Here is a 16,637-nt window from a genome sequence, read left to right on the forward strand (position 1 = left end):
TGTTTTTACAACCATTGCTTCTAAAATGTGTTCCCACAACCGTTGTTTTCACTCTCTCTTCTTCTCACTTCTTCTACATATGCTTCAAAGGGTTGTCCGCCATTGCTGTTTCTTACCCTGTATCACCTGGTTGCCATGTAAGAAAAATGAAGAGTAGAAGTCCACCATTGAAGGCCATTCAAAGCTTTGCTTTCGAAATTAAGATTTTTTGAGTATGTTAGTTGTTTGAATTGAGTGTTGTTTTAATTGATTGAAAATATCAAAAGGAGTTCAAAATTTAAATTTGAAGTGATTTGGAGTAGATAAGCAAGATTTGAGTTGAATTTTAGAATAGACGCAAGGAAGAAAACGAAGTTAGTTTTTTGTATAATCTTGTATAATAGTGTATATGAGTGTATAAACACATCTTATACACTATTATACACTTTTATACAAGCGTCTCTAGACGAACTTCTTCCACGATTTTCAGTTGCAATTCTTGTTCAAAACCATTCCAAATCTTCATTAAATGACTTCAAATTTTATATACAACCTCCTTATACTATTTCTAACAAGTCTAAATAACACTCACTCCAAATTTCTCACAAAATCAAATTCTAAATTTAACCCACATGTTTAAGCTTGTTAAAAATTTAATTTTCACCATCCAAATGGATTTGGTTTGTTGAACTAATATTTGAGTCACAGTTACTGATTCGAAAATTAACTTAAAAGCTTGAGCAATCTTTTTAAAAAATTAAATAGTAATTTTTAGAATCTATTGGAGTTGAATGTTGAATCTTAGCCTATTATTTTTGGATAGTTGGTTGTAAATTGAAATTTTGGCTATAAAATTGAAAAATATGGAGCTTAGTTGTTCTTATGTGAAATTTTTCCTAATTTTAATCACATGATATTATCTACAATTAATGGTACTTTTATTCTTTTATTATTGTTGAATTTGCGGTGTTTGTTGCCCAAAATAAATGCAGCATGAGTCCAAAGGCATAGGCTTCTATCACTAATTTGTAATTACCTGCATCAAAGATTCCCTCCCACTCGATCGATCTTATCCATTTGAAATATATGCCACGCGCCATCTCCCCTATGTTTCGCTAACAGCTTGTTTGGATGATTATTATATATCGATTATAATATATCGTATCGTATTGTACTGTACTGTATTGTATCGCCTGATGAATATAATGTTTGGATGGATTGTGTTATTTTACCGTCGTTTTATGGTATTACGCACCAATAATATAATGAATAAACTTGTAATATTATAAAGAAAATTATGATACGGTATATAAAAAAGTAGGGTAAATGATAAAATAAAATTATTTAATAATAATAAAGGGTGAAATTGAGAGAAAAAGACAAGGTAACGACGCGACCACACCAAATCGGTCGTTACATAAAGTGGCACATTTCATCGTTACGTAACGACAGATTTAACGATACAATACAATAAAATTTAAGTAACAATAAAAAAAATATTGTATTTAAAGTAACAATACTATACAATACAATAGGTAACCACCATGCAAAGAAGCTGTAAAAGTCAAGCATCAAATTCATGTTTTTGTATGAAGATGGGATATGTAATTGTGAGTCATCTTACTTGCAAGGTTGTGCATCAAGATTCTTTTTCTTCTGTCTTATCTGTTTCTTTGGCAAGGCTCATGCTATCCCCAAAAAAGTCAAACACAGCGAATTTATTTTCCTATTCATCCATATTTGCTTTTCTTTTCTTTTATTACTCTTTATTTTCTTGTTTACTGGGGGTAGGGGTAGGGGGAGGGGGAGGGGGGTTGAAGAACCTTCGGTTCAGGTCTTCAAGATGGTCCATTATCAGTACTACCAGGTATAATTAACCATAATGAAATTGATGTTGTTGTCTATCATTGTCAAATTTTTCTTAAAATGGAAAATAGGAAAGGTCAATTAGCACTGACCTACGAGTTGACACTAAAATAATGAAGCATCTTCTGCTTAACCTCAAATCATCGTAGCAAGTTCACTAAAAATTTACAAATTTCCAATATGATTAATATGCCCAAATTTCTTACATGAACGGTTTAGGGGGCTACAAGCTATATATTCACTAACTATGTCTACGAGACGCAAAAATTATGTTGATAGCACCAAGTTTGTTGCTTGTAGAAGTACCTTGTTGAATTTTTAGTAGTTATTTGGGACAATATTATGAGGTTAACAATAATTTTTTTGAAGCTGGAGAATGTAATTCATATGATAAAGGCAAATATAAGAGGGGTTGAAAAGCGCTACTACATTACAACTAGGGGTGGGCGTTCGGACATTTCGGATTGCATATGAAATTTCGGTTTGGATTTTCAGTTTTCGGATTGACGAAATGAAAATCCAAATCCAATCCAAATATGGTATGCAATTTTATGCTATTTAGGGTTGTTCGCCTCAATAATAGCCATTTTCTTAAAACGTAGACTAATTATATATATATATATATATATAAATGAGGGAATAGAAAAGGTGACTTGGCACCTCTCTTTGGCCAAGAAACCTATTTATCTTTTTTCTCCCTATTTTTCTCTCATATTTATTATAAGAATAAAACACTCAATTTAAGGCCATCTATGATGCGGTGCACCACTCAATTAAAGGCCATCCACAGTTCAATAATTAAAGGAATGGTGCATTCTCCAATTAAAGTAGGGCATATGAATGTCATCATGCTTCATTTTGTGAAATTATCACCGGTGATAAGGTTATTACAATTAATTGACATACCTTCCTTCTTTGCATGTAGGTTTTAGAAGAAGTTACACACATATACTGATACGCCCAGCGAAATCACAAAGAGTGCATAAGGCTAATGTTTTTCTCTTTCACTTTGAAAAAGGTAAGTTTATGTAAATCGTTGCAAAGTCTAATGAATTCTTCTTCGTACTTGCTTTGTATATATTGTGATATCTACTTGCGGGCTAATATTGCTCTTTTCGGGCTAATATTGGCATATTGCTGTTGTTTGTTCGTTTATATTTCCGTATTGGAATAAATTTGATAGAAAGGTCCTGATTAAGGATTTAAAAATGAGTCCAAATAGGAGTGAAATTAATAACTCCTTTTTCCTCTTCACTTTCAGAAATGGTGATTTTATGCAATAGTTTAACTCTTATGCATGAATAGCCTATATCTCTATATATTTGCATACAAAAGATTTGCCACGTAGAGGTCAAAGTATTAACCAAATGGTAGATCATTAATAAAAGGCCTCATGTTTAATAAACTGATCTTTCAAACAACCACACCTCAATATATGTTAAAATATATGATTTTTTTGCGCAAAAAAAAAAAAATAAACTTTGCAAGAAGAAAAGATAATAGGGAAAAAACTTATCCATTCGTCTTCATCATCCAGCGGTATAGTAACAAATATATGTTTATTCAATAATAAGTGTCCAATATTAAACATTAAAACTTCAATTTCTCGGTATAGCATAAACAATATCAATAGTTAATATTTTGTTGTTCATTAAGCATATATTATCTAAATTTAGTTTCATGGATGAAGAAAGATTTTTCATTGCCATCCAAACCTTCCTAATAGAGATTCTTAAGAAAGAGTATAATATACGCCGTGAAATTGAAAGTTCTATGCTTCCATGTATACAAACATAGAGAAAGCAAAGCTTGATAATTGTAGAAAAGAATAATCAACTGTAAAAATTCGATTATATCAAGAAATAATTGTTAGTGTTACGGTTGGAGAATATAGAATAAAGATAAAATTAATCAAAGAATAAATATTATAACTATAATTATTTAGCCACATTTTAATTTCTTTTAACGACCGTGCGAAGCACGGATAAATGGGCATCTTATGATGAAATAACGCTTTTGTTAACACGAAATAATTTTCAAAAAAAAACATGACATAATTTTTGCGTCTTGTAGACATAATTAGTGAATAGCTTGTAGCCCCATAAACCGTTCATGTAAGAAATTTGGGCATATTAATCAAAGGAATTTTTACACCCTATAGAAAATCTTAGTACCCTATTTATTTTAAATAAATACCATTTTAAAATATTACACCTTATAAATACCTTTTATCTTTTATAGCAAAAAATCTAAATATAGTTACATCCTATAATTAAGGCACCATATATGCTAAATATTATTTTTCTCTCTCCCTTTTTGTATTTTCTCTCACATAATTACCGCACATCTATAAACTCCAATGCAATCTCTCTCTTTTTGCACACAACCAGACTCTCTTCTCCCACAAACCCTATGAAGTCGTCGGCGGTGAAGTCGAGTGCTACTGCTCGAAGATTAAAAACGTTCGAGCTCGAGCAAGCAAAATCAGAGCGAAAGGCATTGATTAACAAAGAGAGATCGTTGAAATCACTCGCGAAGTCTCTTACCCCTTGGCGAGTTTTGCTGGTAAAAGCTTGAAGCTTTGCCCCTTGGCGATGCGAACGAAGAAGTTAGAAACCAAAACCGAGAACGACACTCCTATTAGTTTAATTTTAATTTTAATTTTAATTTAAGAAATTTTACACCCTATAGAAAATCTTAGTATTCGAATGTATATTTCAGCTGTATTCACTTGTATTCAGGTTTAATCAGTTGTATTTAACTATTTTATTCAGCAGTAGTTAGTTGTATTCAAGTGTTTTATACAACTGTATTCAGTTGTAGTTAGTTATATTCAACTATTTTATTCAGCAGAAGTTAGTTGTATTTTGTTGCATTCAAGAATTTATTCAGCTGTATTCAATTGTATTTTTGTTGTATTCAAGTGTTTTATTTAGATGAATTAAGTTGTATTTTGTTGTATTCAACTGTATACAGTTCTACTCAACTGTATTATTCATATGTATTTCTCTTTATTCAACTATAATCTTTATTATGTATCTTTCAAATACAGATTAATGAGGGATCGTTTTAGTTCATTGAGTTAAATTAGGAGAATATCATGTGATTTTATTTCCTTCCATTTTTAGCATAGATACGTTACTGTATTTAATGTTAATGTCGCTTGAATACAGCTAAATACATGTCAAACTTAGCTGGAATTCCAGTTTTTACGCTTATAATTTTTAGCTGTATTAATAAATACAACAGCTTAAATACATGAAATATATTGTATAAAAATATAAAAGGTATCTATAACACGTAATATAGCAAAGGATATCTATAAATAGCTAATTAGACCAAAAAGATGGTGCTTTATGAAAAATTCCCTTAATCAAATCAATTTGGAAAAGATCATGGGCCAACTTAGTTTGAGAGCCCAAAATTTGTGTAAATGCTAGGGGTATTATCACTTTTAGCCCGCACCAGAAACTATTTACATTTGGTAGCCGAAAAAGTGTATAAATTTTGTATAATTTTTGTATGTAACATACAGAATGTATATATATACAAAAAATACACAAATTTTATACATTTTTCGGCTATTATTTTTACAGCGCCTATACAATGCCATTTTTCCTAAATATTTTGTGACGGATAACATGAATAAAGAATGAAAGGAATACAGTCACATCTCTCTAAAACAACATCCCTATATAATAATCATTCACTATAAAAGCCAAGTTTTCCTCGGAACCGATTTTTTAAGTTATATTTTACCTCTCTATAACAGCAACAACCATATTTATAGCAGAATGCTCTTTGTAAAATTACCCCTTTATAACAACCATACAGAATCTTTAAGATTAATAAATAATTCTAAAAATATGCACACAATTTTTTTATTAAACAAAGTTTATATCTTGCATAAGATATAAGATTTAGAGATCTGCACATGATATCTTTTTCATTAAACAAATTTCAAAAAATATTTAGATAGAAAAATTTAACTGTTAAGCTCTTATATTGTCTTCAAAAGAAAGCTATTATATACCTTTATGTTAAAATTTTGGACATGAATCTTCGCCAATTCAAGCGTTATATCTCTAGTAAGAGAATGAAATCTACAAAACAAGCTACAATTACAAAGTTCTTCTATAAATATTGAAAGAATTAGTTTTTTTAGGTAGCTTTAAAATATTTGTCTTACAGCTTGTTTGGATTGTTGTTACATATCGTTTCATAATGTATCGTATTGTATAGTATTGTACTGTATCGTTTGATGAATACAATGCCGAGATAGATTGTATCGTTTGCTGTTGTTTCATAATATCATGCACCAGCAATGTGGAGAATAAATTTGCAATATTGTAAAGAAAAATATGATACGAGATAATTTTATTATATAAAAAAGGTAGGGTAAATGATAAAATAAAATAATTTAATAATAACAAAGGGTGAAATGAGAGAAAAAGACAAGATAACAACGCAATCACACCAAATCGGCCATTACATAAAGTGTCACATTTTGTCATCACGTAACGACGGATCTAACGATACGATACAATAAAATTTAAGTAACAACCAAAACAAACATCGTATTTAAAATAACAATACGATGCACTACAATAGGTAACAACCATCCAAACAAGTTGCTAGAGTTTAAATCTTTATACATTTAGTTATGAATTTATTAATAATATATTAGCTTTTTTCAATATTTAACTAGTGAAATATGCATACCTTTGAGATTTTAAATTTGAATAATATTCTTATCTTTTATATGTAACATTAAAAAAAGAAATAATTATATTTTGGATAATTTTGATCTATAACAACCAAAAAATATTTAAACGCCAATACTGTTATAGGTATATAATAATTATTCACTATAAAAATAAAAAAATATCGGAACAAACGAGAATGTTATATAGAGGGTTGACTCTAGTACGTAAGAGTAGTTAGTAGCCAATTATTCTACTTAACTGTCCCAAGTGCAATGTACAAATTTTTTGGAACAGGTGACCTATTTTAATTAGTTTAATACTAATTGCTATATACACTGATAATCAAAAGATTTTTGCGATTCGACTCAGTTAGCATGTTTGTGATAACATCATCATTTCCTTCTTTCTTGTAGAAATAGATTACCCAAAATTTAGGGATAATACATAATTACCCCATTGGGGTTGTACCAAAGTACGAGTTGCACCCCTTAACAATACGGGTATCTAGTGACCCCCCTGTATATATTTTTAGTGAATTAAAATACACCTTTGTGGCCCAGTTGGCACATAGGGTGTCTGCACGATTTGTGAGCGCGTGAATAATATAATTTATACTTCCATGCCTTTATTTAACTGTCACATACCATTTATTTAATTAGGTTAAAATTCTTTCTCTTCTTCCACACCCGATTCCGTCCGCCATTGAAGCTCGATTTTGGTGAATAGAAAGGGATTTTTTTGCATTGCAACCTTCTTGTATAATATTAACTTCTCCTCCTCAATCTTTAATTTTCTTAGTTATATTTTATAGATTACTTTTAGGGTTCTCTATTGAAATTAATCTGTGCTAATTCTCTGTTTTTCATTGTTTGAAATGGCAGGAATCAACTTGAATCAACTTTGTATGGACGAGCATGACCCAATGTTGAATCTGAAGGTGCGTTGCAAGCATGAAGATTTGATGTCATTGCAAACTTCTTAGTCGACTTGGAACCCTGGAAGACGGTTCTGGTATTTTTCATAATATGGTGTAAGTATTTGGGCAATTGATTGATGTTGTCCATATTTTTTGGTTACTTTAAAATGATTTATATCTCTTCAAATTTCAAACCAAGTCTTGTAATTTTTTTTGATGGAGGGATGATGTTATTAATGAGCGTTCTAGGTTTGTCCTTCTATGATTGGTGAACAATTGAGAGAGATTGAAGAAGGATTAGCCAATTATAAATCATTAAAGATTCAATTGGTATTGAAAGGGATAGAGAATGAACAATGGACGGAGGTTGAGCAAGAGTTAGAGGGTCATCAGATGATCAATCAAGGGTTGAACCAAAAGGATAAGATGAATCACAGCTAGAATCCTAATAGTAGGAAGAGCATCTTATGTATTTTGTTGTGTCTGATTATATGTTATTTGTTTATGTAATAATCGTGCAAATTATATGTAGTTTGTTCTCCAATCTTTGTAACATTAACTGTAGTTCGGAGGAGTTAATCTCTATTTTTTGGTTGGAACAACAATGAATGGAACTTGAGTTTGTACATATATGTTGTCTGTGCGTAGTTACATAAGATCAATGGATGACATTAACTAAATCAATACCAAACAGATCATTTGCTGCCTATGCGTAGTTATAAGAGAACAATGAACGACATTAACTAAAGCAATACCAAACAGATCATTTGCATAAATTGTTTGAGTATGCTATAAGCAGAATAGGTGGCCAACAAAACAAGTGCAGTATCAACAAAAAGAAGCCAATAGACAGGTATAATATTAACAAAAGGAAGTACTTAATCTGCATAATACATAGTCTAAGTAGTTAAAGGTTCTAAATTCCAGATGTTGCATTTTGGCTTGAATTTTTTGCTGCAGCATCCCTCTTTGACCTTGTTTGAATTATTTTACCTCCCCTCATTTGTTGTAGTCTCCTTGTGGTCATTGCTACTTTTCTTTTCCATTTCACTCTTGTTCTCGACTGATATCCAATGTCTGTAACCTCTGTTGAACTTATAACTATTCTTGCTCCAAGATTCACAACTCTTTGACTTGGTAGGCAAGGCTGCAAGAAAGAAGAGCAATGTTAGTTAATCGAAGTTTGATTATATACAAAAATTGAAGAACAACACTAAATACTTATATTGAAAGCAATGTATCAACTGTCAGCAACTATTAAACCAACCACTACTATCCTTGGCCTTTTAAAATGGTGAGAACCAATTGAATTTCTTCTCTTTTCAAGAGTATTGTTAGCAGACCCATCTGAACAATTAAACCAACCCTCCAAGTCACTTGAACTCTCAAAGCCATTAGTTCCATTTCCCCTTCCTCTAGCATCCATTCCACTTTCCTTTCCTCTAGCTCTTCCTCTTCCAAAAGCACATGTTGAACCAACATATGGCATACTTGATGAACCTGCAGGTGGAGCACTTCCCTTTCCCCTGCCTCTTCCAGAAATACTTATTGAACCACACGATGATGAAGCTGCAGCAGTAGATGGAGCACTTCCATTTCCCCTACCTCTTCCAGAAATACTTGTTGAACCACACGATGATGAAGCTGTAGCAGTAGATGGAGCACTTTCAATTCCTCTACCTCTTCTTCTTCCAGCATGTGGAACAAATGCTGAAGCAGCAGCAACAACAGTAGATGTTGAACCTTCAGCATGTGGACAACTTCTCTTATTGTGTCCCTTTGCTTTACACAAGCTGCAAGTCATATGGCGCTCATACCTATGAGCAACTAATTTTTGACCATGTTTGAATTTATTCACACTTTTCCCACTTTCTCCACTTACTTCTCATTTCCCCCACTTTCCCCACTCATGTTCCCACTCTTTCCACTCATATTCCCCACCCTTCCTACTCATTCTACTTATAACACACGACACACACACAGAAAAATCAGAAAAATCCACTCCATTCCACCATTGTTAAGACACCACCAAGCTCCACAAAAATTCCATAAAAAAAAAGCCAACCAAAAATTCCAGCTGCAAAAACAACTCAAAAAATACCCCAAACTTAGCTGAAATTCAACCCCCCCAAAAAAATCACCCATCAATAACCAAACACCCCATCCTTTTCCTCTAGATATCAGCCTTCAAATACCATAAAAATGCAGCAAAAGCTCCATAAAATTCAGTCCTAAAATGCTTCAAAAGCTGCTGAAAAACAGCATAAAAACAGCTGAAAAATAGCATAAAAGACTGCTGAAAAACAACATCAAATCTTGTTGAAAAACTACATCAAATAAGCTGAAAAATACAGCAAAACTCACATCAAAACACCTCCATAAATCAGTACGAATTCCAGCCCGAAAACCACCCAAAAACAGCCTCGAAATCATCCAAAATGACACCACAAGTGCGAGTCGAGTCGACGAGCTGTCCGTTTGCAATTCCGAGAGGTTCGGTTCGAGTCTTTCTCCAGCATGCGGTCAGAGGTCGATGACCGTCTTTGTTCACAGTCCGTTTTCAAATATAAAGAAAGTTTGCTACAAAGGTCAATTCTCCTTTACTTTATGGTTAATGTATTGTTATTCAAATAGTGTGTGAAGTCATTTCTTGTTGTTTTATGCTTTTGGTTGATTATTCTTTATATTTGAAACAAATGTTGGTTGTGTGGCTGATGTAGTTTCATCTAGGGACTTCTAGAAAATTAATATCGCTTCTTAATTAAGGCTAAACTAGTAGTTTGACAAGTTTTAGAATTAATCTTAGTTTGTCTTATCCTTGAATAATATTAATTTGCTCATAATTAAAATACTTTGTTGATTTTTCTTTTGATTTTTTTTCTTAGAATAGTTTATGATCTAAATCAATAGAATCCGTAATACTATGATTAAGTTGGACCTTGATGTTAATTTTTAGAGTTACAAATGTTTTTGTTTTGAGTTGATTTGACCGGATGATTGGTCGTAGGTGAAGTTTGCAAACTATGCAGTAATTTTGATATTAAAAATGTTGGACCAAGCTAGTTTGGGCCAAAATAATTTTGTCAAGCCTAATGGCATCACAAAATACATCCCTTTCTACCCACAATGTTATAGCTATAATCAGTGGCCTCGCAACAATCTCGAATTTAGGAAATGAATAACTATGAACATTCTTAGTTTGCTTTAGGCGCGTAATTAAATCATCATGACTATGGGTACGGCTCTCATGACATAGTTACGATACGTAATCCCCAATTCGGATGTGCATTTCATGTGACCCAATCATAACAACTTTGAACAATAATAAAATAAATATATCGCGAATCACGAGTACATTTCATGTAGCGTGGTTTGTAGTATGCTCCTAAAACAGCAAGTGTACGATAATCATAACTTGTTCAAGAAATAATTCCATAAATCCTAAAAGCGGTTTAAAAATAATTAAAAGCGGTTTAAAAGTTTAAAAATGCAATTAGGTTTAAAACTTGTAATTAATCAGATAATAGGCCAATTATTAATAGTTTAAGTGACTGTGCTCGAACCACGGAACCCAGGAATGTCTGACACCTTTCCCGGGTTAACAGAATTCCTTATCTAGAATTTCTGGTTTCACAGACTTTTAAATAAAGTCAAATTTTCTCGATTTGGGATTTTAAAATAAACCGGTGACTTGGAACACCAAATAAATTATTCCAAGTGGCGACTCTGAAAAATAAATAAAATAATTCCATTTCGAATAATGTCATTTTAATTGGAAAAACTCCTTATATCCCCCTCGGGTGGTAAAAAGGAGGTGTGACAACACCTATAAAACTTTCCTATTTTTCTAAATTTAGTGGCTTCTTTCCTTCTTAGTTTCTTTGTCCTCCCTAGCATTGGCTTGATTTTAGGAGGTGCTACTAGTGGATTTTCAGATTGTGACCACATGTCCATACTATTCATTGGTTGAATAAAGTGTGAATAAGTCTTGAGGTAGGTTTCTTTTGTATACCAATGAGCAGCATACCTTATAGGCTCCAATTTCTTGAAATGCATTGCTGCATTGGCATGTTAGCAAGGAATGACTCTAAGCTGACATGCTCTACATCTACAACTCAGATTATCCATACTCACAATGTGCTTCTTATATGGTCATTCCTCTATTTCATAACCATATTTACTATTCCAATGAATTGTGCGTTTCATTGACTTTGAAATGTTTTCTTGTAAATTCTTCAAAGCCATAGGAAATATGTCAGTTATCCATGTAGTTGAGAAGTCTCTTAGCTGAGAAATCCTCTTCATCATGTTCAATCTAATCTATTCAAGCATAGTAATTATTGTTTTGTGCCTTGCAGCTAAAATTCATGCATTGAAGCTCTCAGTTATACTATAGTCTACCACATCCCACTTACTAAACTTTGAGAAATAAACCCTACACCACCTTTCTTTATTGTAGTACAACAAATCCTCAACAATATTACTACCTAACATGTTAAGTTCATCTAGATTCTTCTTTAATTCAGCTTCATATGTGGATTTTGCACCCCTCTAAAATGCATTCCTTCTCCCAAGACCCCTTCAATTTTTTGACCAATTAGCTAAGATGTGTCTGGCACACATCCTATGTTCAGCCATTGGTAGAAGCTCTATTATAGCACACTCCAGTCCCTACAAGAAAATTAATTATCAGTAAATAATTAAAAAGAGATGATAAGGAATTGCAGAATCAGTAATGGAATAGAAATGACCTTTTGCATATCAGAAATTAGTGTCACATTTATGGCATCTCCTGGCTGAAGCTCATGTTGTACACATTTCACAAACCATGACCATGTAGTTGTATTTTCATACTCCACAACAGCCCAGGCAATGGCCATCATTTGATTATTGCCATCTTTATATACAACCACCAATAGTTGTCTTTTACGTACCCCTTTAGAAAATAACTATCCAAACCAATACACCTTCTACAACCAGACATAAATGCTTTTTTCAAAGCATCAAAACAGACATAAAATGACAGAAACACAAACTTACCATTTATATATCTCTCTCCAAATTTAACCACACCAGTGCTACCTGGAATGATTCTTAGTACTTCATTCGTATAATCATAAACTAGTATAAGTACTCGCTCGATGCGCAGATCATTTCAAAGGAAAAGATGGGGGGAAATATTAGAAACAGAAATAAATTGCAGACTACATTTAGCAACCACATTTAGAGGAATTAAACAAAAAAAAACAAATAGATGAATTTAATCGGGCTTTCTCTATAAAATTATTGACAGGGACCATCAATTATCAAGAGATGTTACATCATACTGGGGTAATGCTACACCAATACTTGGCTTTAAAAGGATTAGTCCACCTGAGAATACAAAAAAAATTGTCTCAAGTTGTGATCAACAAAAATAAAAAACAATTAAAAATATGTATAATCGCAATAATTAAGACATCACCTTCAGTTGTTTTGTACTTTGGATCAGAAGTATATGAGCACATGAGCAAGTCAATCATGTTGGTCGATGATACAAATGAAGACTCATATCGATAACCAAAATCCTAGAAATACCTAATCCTTGTTAGCAGAATCTACAATAAGAACATTAATTCTCATCAAGATTATGTGTCAATTACTGATATAGCAGCCATCATGTTGTTCCAATCGAAAACACCATCATTAGAAGCTACTCATTCCTTTACAGTTGAGGAACAAAGTTCTCTGTTGCATACTTAAGGTAAGTTATTGCTACTTGTAGTAACAGATGTATATTGCAAACTATTAGATGAATTGATCGGTAAAATATTTGTTCCTCTTTCCTCTTTAATATTGGCCACCCTAGCGTGTGTTGCTAAATTTAGTATCTAATAAAAAAAATGCTAATTAGGGTATGTCATGCTGTAAAACTAGGTATCAACAAAGGCAAAAAAACAATCTTACACAACTATAAGACAATAAAAGTTCTGTTTATTAGCAAAAGACAACGATATATTGGATTACTTGAACACAAAAACTTCAAGGCAAAGACATTAAAAGGAACTTCCATGTTATGCACTCATGTAAAGATACGACTATAAAATTTATCTCAAATTCAAAATAAAATCAACATAGATAATCAAAAAAAGGGTATTCTTACATTCCCCATAAAAGGGTCTCAATCCAAAAGCAGAGCAACACCTCAACCTCACTATAGCCTCTAGTTTTGGCACGGTAAGTATTACTATTGTTTCCCTAGTTTCATTTGACTGCCGCCTCATATCCTGAAGTAGATAACGAAAGAAGCAAATATCAGTGAGAGATGTACAACATTTTTACAATCAAGAAAGTCTTGTATTGTTGTTGGAAATCTAATTCTGGACAATCCCCCTAATAAGCCTGTTGATATACTTACTTGCCTAATTTTGACATAACTTTGTTGTAACATTGAGGCTATAGAACATGAGAGTCGCGGATGACAACTGGTTGTACAATATTATATGTATCTGCAACATGAACTCATTTGCTTCAACATGTAGACTATTAAAAATAAGATTGTTGCTTTATCATCACAACAACGTAAGACCATAAATAGGCTACATGGCAAAATAGGTTCTTTCAGACTCAACAATTAAACCCTTTGATTGGTAAATTTTTCCTCTGAATCAAATGCAAAAACTTAATTTAGGCACATGTATTTATGATAAAAAACTTGAGCAATAGCTCTCATGATCAGTGGATTCCACAGATTATTCCTCATTGATATAGGCACCTTTTTTCCGCCTGCTTGTTTTGCGCAAGCACGTCCTACTGGGGTATATGTAGCACCTATTTTTCTGCACTTGAGGATTTCACAACTTGCAAATTACTATAAAATATGACTATACGACATAACAACTTTTAAATTGTATATTGATTTGAAGTTGTCAGATTATTCCAAAAAACAATATGAGTCTTGAAGTTGAAAATTTGCATTTAAACGCATATTACGCAAAGGAAAACTGAAAGAAATCTAGACAGGCCATATTATGTATCATAAATAGCAACAATAGCAACGAACAATAGATGGAAACAGAGGCAAATGGGCACAGAACTTTTGAGAATTGATGAGATTACAACTTTCAAAATATTTTCTTTAATCTATCAAAAAATCTATTCCTTATTGATAGAAAGAAGATAATTACAATTCAAATACTGATTTGTGATGCAATTCTAATTTTGGCCATACCAAAAGAAAGAGAAAAAAATGTTCTATGGAGTTCCTGTGATCCAATAGATTGTTGCTCTGACTCCGACAACTGAATCCTAACAAGGGGGAAACCCAATATAAGGCCCGCTATGGAAAAAATGAAAAAAGAAGAAGAATTTTATACAGAGATACATGACGTAAGCATGAAACTTTATACCTTCAAATCTTTATCATACTCGGTAAAACTCTCTCCCTTATTGATTTCTTCTCGCCCTTGGATTTAGCGATTTTAGATTTTGGTTAAACGATTGTTGGGTTCAAATACATACTTAAATTATGAGATTCTTTTAAGTTTCGATTTAAGATAAGACACACTTCCACATTGTCAAGACAAAAATATGCTAGTATTACTGTTATTAATGTTAATCTCAACAAAAAATAACAAGATACGTGCAATAAATCTCTGAGTCTCTTTGTGGCTGAAAGGTACCCGTAAAGGAGGCAGAATCTTGGCGTAGCAGAGGATAGATCGGAGAAGAAAATGGTTAGAGTTGAAGAGGATCTTAGAGAGCAGTTATATGGATCCCGTCAGTTATATGACGCTTTGTTTTCCTACAATTACTGAGATCGTGCAGATTGTGGGAATTGGGATGTGAGTGCGTGTGAGTTCCTTTTTAGTTTAAAATATAGCAGTATTTAAAAATTAAAAAAGAATAGAATTATATGTGGTGGTAACTTCTTCACAATGATGGAATCGGCTTTTTAAAAAGAGAAATTAGTTTTACCTAAATTGTAACTAATTACCTAAACTATAACTAATTTGTCCTAAAATTGCTACATAGCAATTTATGCATGTTGACACTTGGCAACATCTCATGACTGACTTCTTTCCTTTTAAGTAGATATAGATTCTCTTAAATTCAGCAATGTGATCACCCATTATTTCTGTCAACATCTTGGCCCTAGCTCTCCTGCAGTTGTCTTGCCAACATGAATACCCAATTCTTTCCTTATAGTCTCTTGAAACTTAAAAATCCTTATGTTTGGTTATTCAATGATTCTTTAGCTAAATCACTTGGCCAAATATTTGGAGTTGCAGAGATAGTTTCTACACACTTGTGAATTGGGTAGTATGTTTTAACCATAAAGTTACTACTATTTCCATCAACACTTGCAAACAATATCCACTTACAGCCCTTTTTGCTATAGTTCACTCTAACTCTTCCAGGTTCATTCACATACTTTTCAATCTGTTTCTTCTCTTAAATTGTATATTTTGTCACTTTTATCTACTCTTATCAACATTCTCAAACACAAGTCCCAATTCCCAGACAATCTTCTCACAAGTAGGGTCAAATATAATTCTTTTAATATCCTTCTTCCTCTTGAAAGCTTTTACCTTCCGTCAACTTCTTCCCCACATGCCTCGTAATCTGTTTCAAAACTGTCTGCTTCAAAGCTTCCATAGTAAGGTTCGTCACCACAAAAAATACCATCTAAGTTTCTTTTTTAGCCTGGAGTTTGTTGGGCAGTATCACGCTCATCATATCCTAAATCAAGATTTGATTTAGGACTTCCTTCAGTTAAAGGAACTTCTTTATTGTCAGGTGCTCTCACCCTCTCTTTTTTCTCTGAAAAGACCTCATCTCTTTCCTGAAATCCTTAAACTCTTCATGCGCATTACTACCATAGTCTTCAACACCTTCTTCAAATAGCTCATCATGGTGAGCTACTTTCAGTATCTTTATCAGATTCACCTTCTTCTAAAACATCATCATCAACTTTTATTTGGTCACCCTCAATAGTTAGCTCTCCAGCTGGGTTAGGGTTATTTTCATTAGGGTTATTTGGATTTTGGGCAGCCTCATATGTTGGTGCCTCACTAGTCAAGCCCTCACCAGTTCCAACCTCATCAAAAGCAACATTAGATTTTTCACCAACCACCCCAACATCATTAAAAGATACTCCACTACCATACACAACACTATATCCTAACATA

The 16,637-nt window shown here is 32.7% G+C and overlaps 1 protein-coding gene and 1 long non-coding RNA gene across 3 annotated transcripts; one reads left to right on the forward strand and one right to left on the reverse strand.

Annotated features, from left to right (window-relative positions):
- The first annotated feature begins 7,138 nt into the window (after nt 1–7,138).
- On the forward strand, nt 7,139–8,095 carry LOC138888656 (uncharacterized). Its single transcript, XR_011405981.1, has 2 exons — nt 7,139–7,307; nt 7,433–8,095. It is a non-coding gene; the product is annotated as an uncharacterized lncRNA (long non-coding RNA).
- Nucleotides 8,096–8,233: 138 nt separating this feature from the next.
- Nucleotides 8,234–10,229, reverse strand: LOC104247064 (uncharacterized). 2 transcript variants are annotated; one of them, XM_009803011.2, is made up of 3 exons: nt 9,832–10,198; nt 8,735–9,718; nt 8,234–8,614 (listed from the first exon to the last, which is right to left on the reverse strand). In XM_009803011.2, exons 2-3 carry the CDS (start codon nt 9,269–9,271, stop codon nt 8,384–8,386), a joined length of 768 nt encoding a protein of 255 aa, XP_009801313.1. In that variant the 5' UTR covers nt 9,272–9,718; nt 9,832–10,198; the 3' UTR covers nt 8,234–8,383. The 2 variants fall into 2 exon arrangements, 1 of the variants encoding a protein (XP_009801313.1); XR_011405980.1 differs by lacking the exon at nt 8,735–9,718 and having other exon boundaries at nt 9,832–10,229.
- Nucleotides 10,230–16,637: the final 6,408 nt, after the last annotated feature.

This window comes from Nicotiana sylvestris, chromosome 1, assembly GCF_000393655.2.
Source record: "Nicotiana sylvestris chromosome 1, ASM39365v2, whole genome shotgun sequence".
Classification (NCBI taxonomy): Eukaryota; Viridiplantae; Streptophyta; class Magnoliopsida; order Solanales; family Solanaceae; genus Nicotiana; species Nicotiana sylvestris.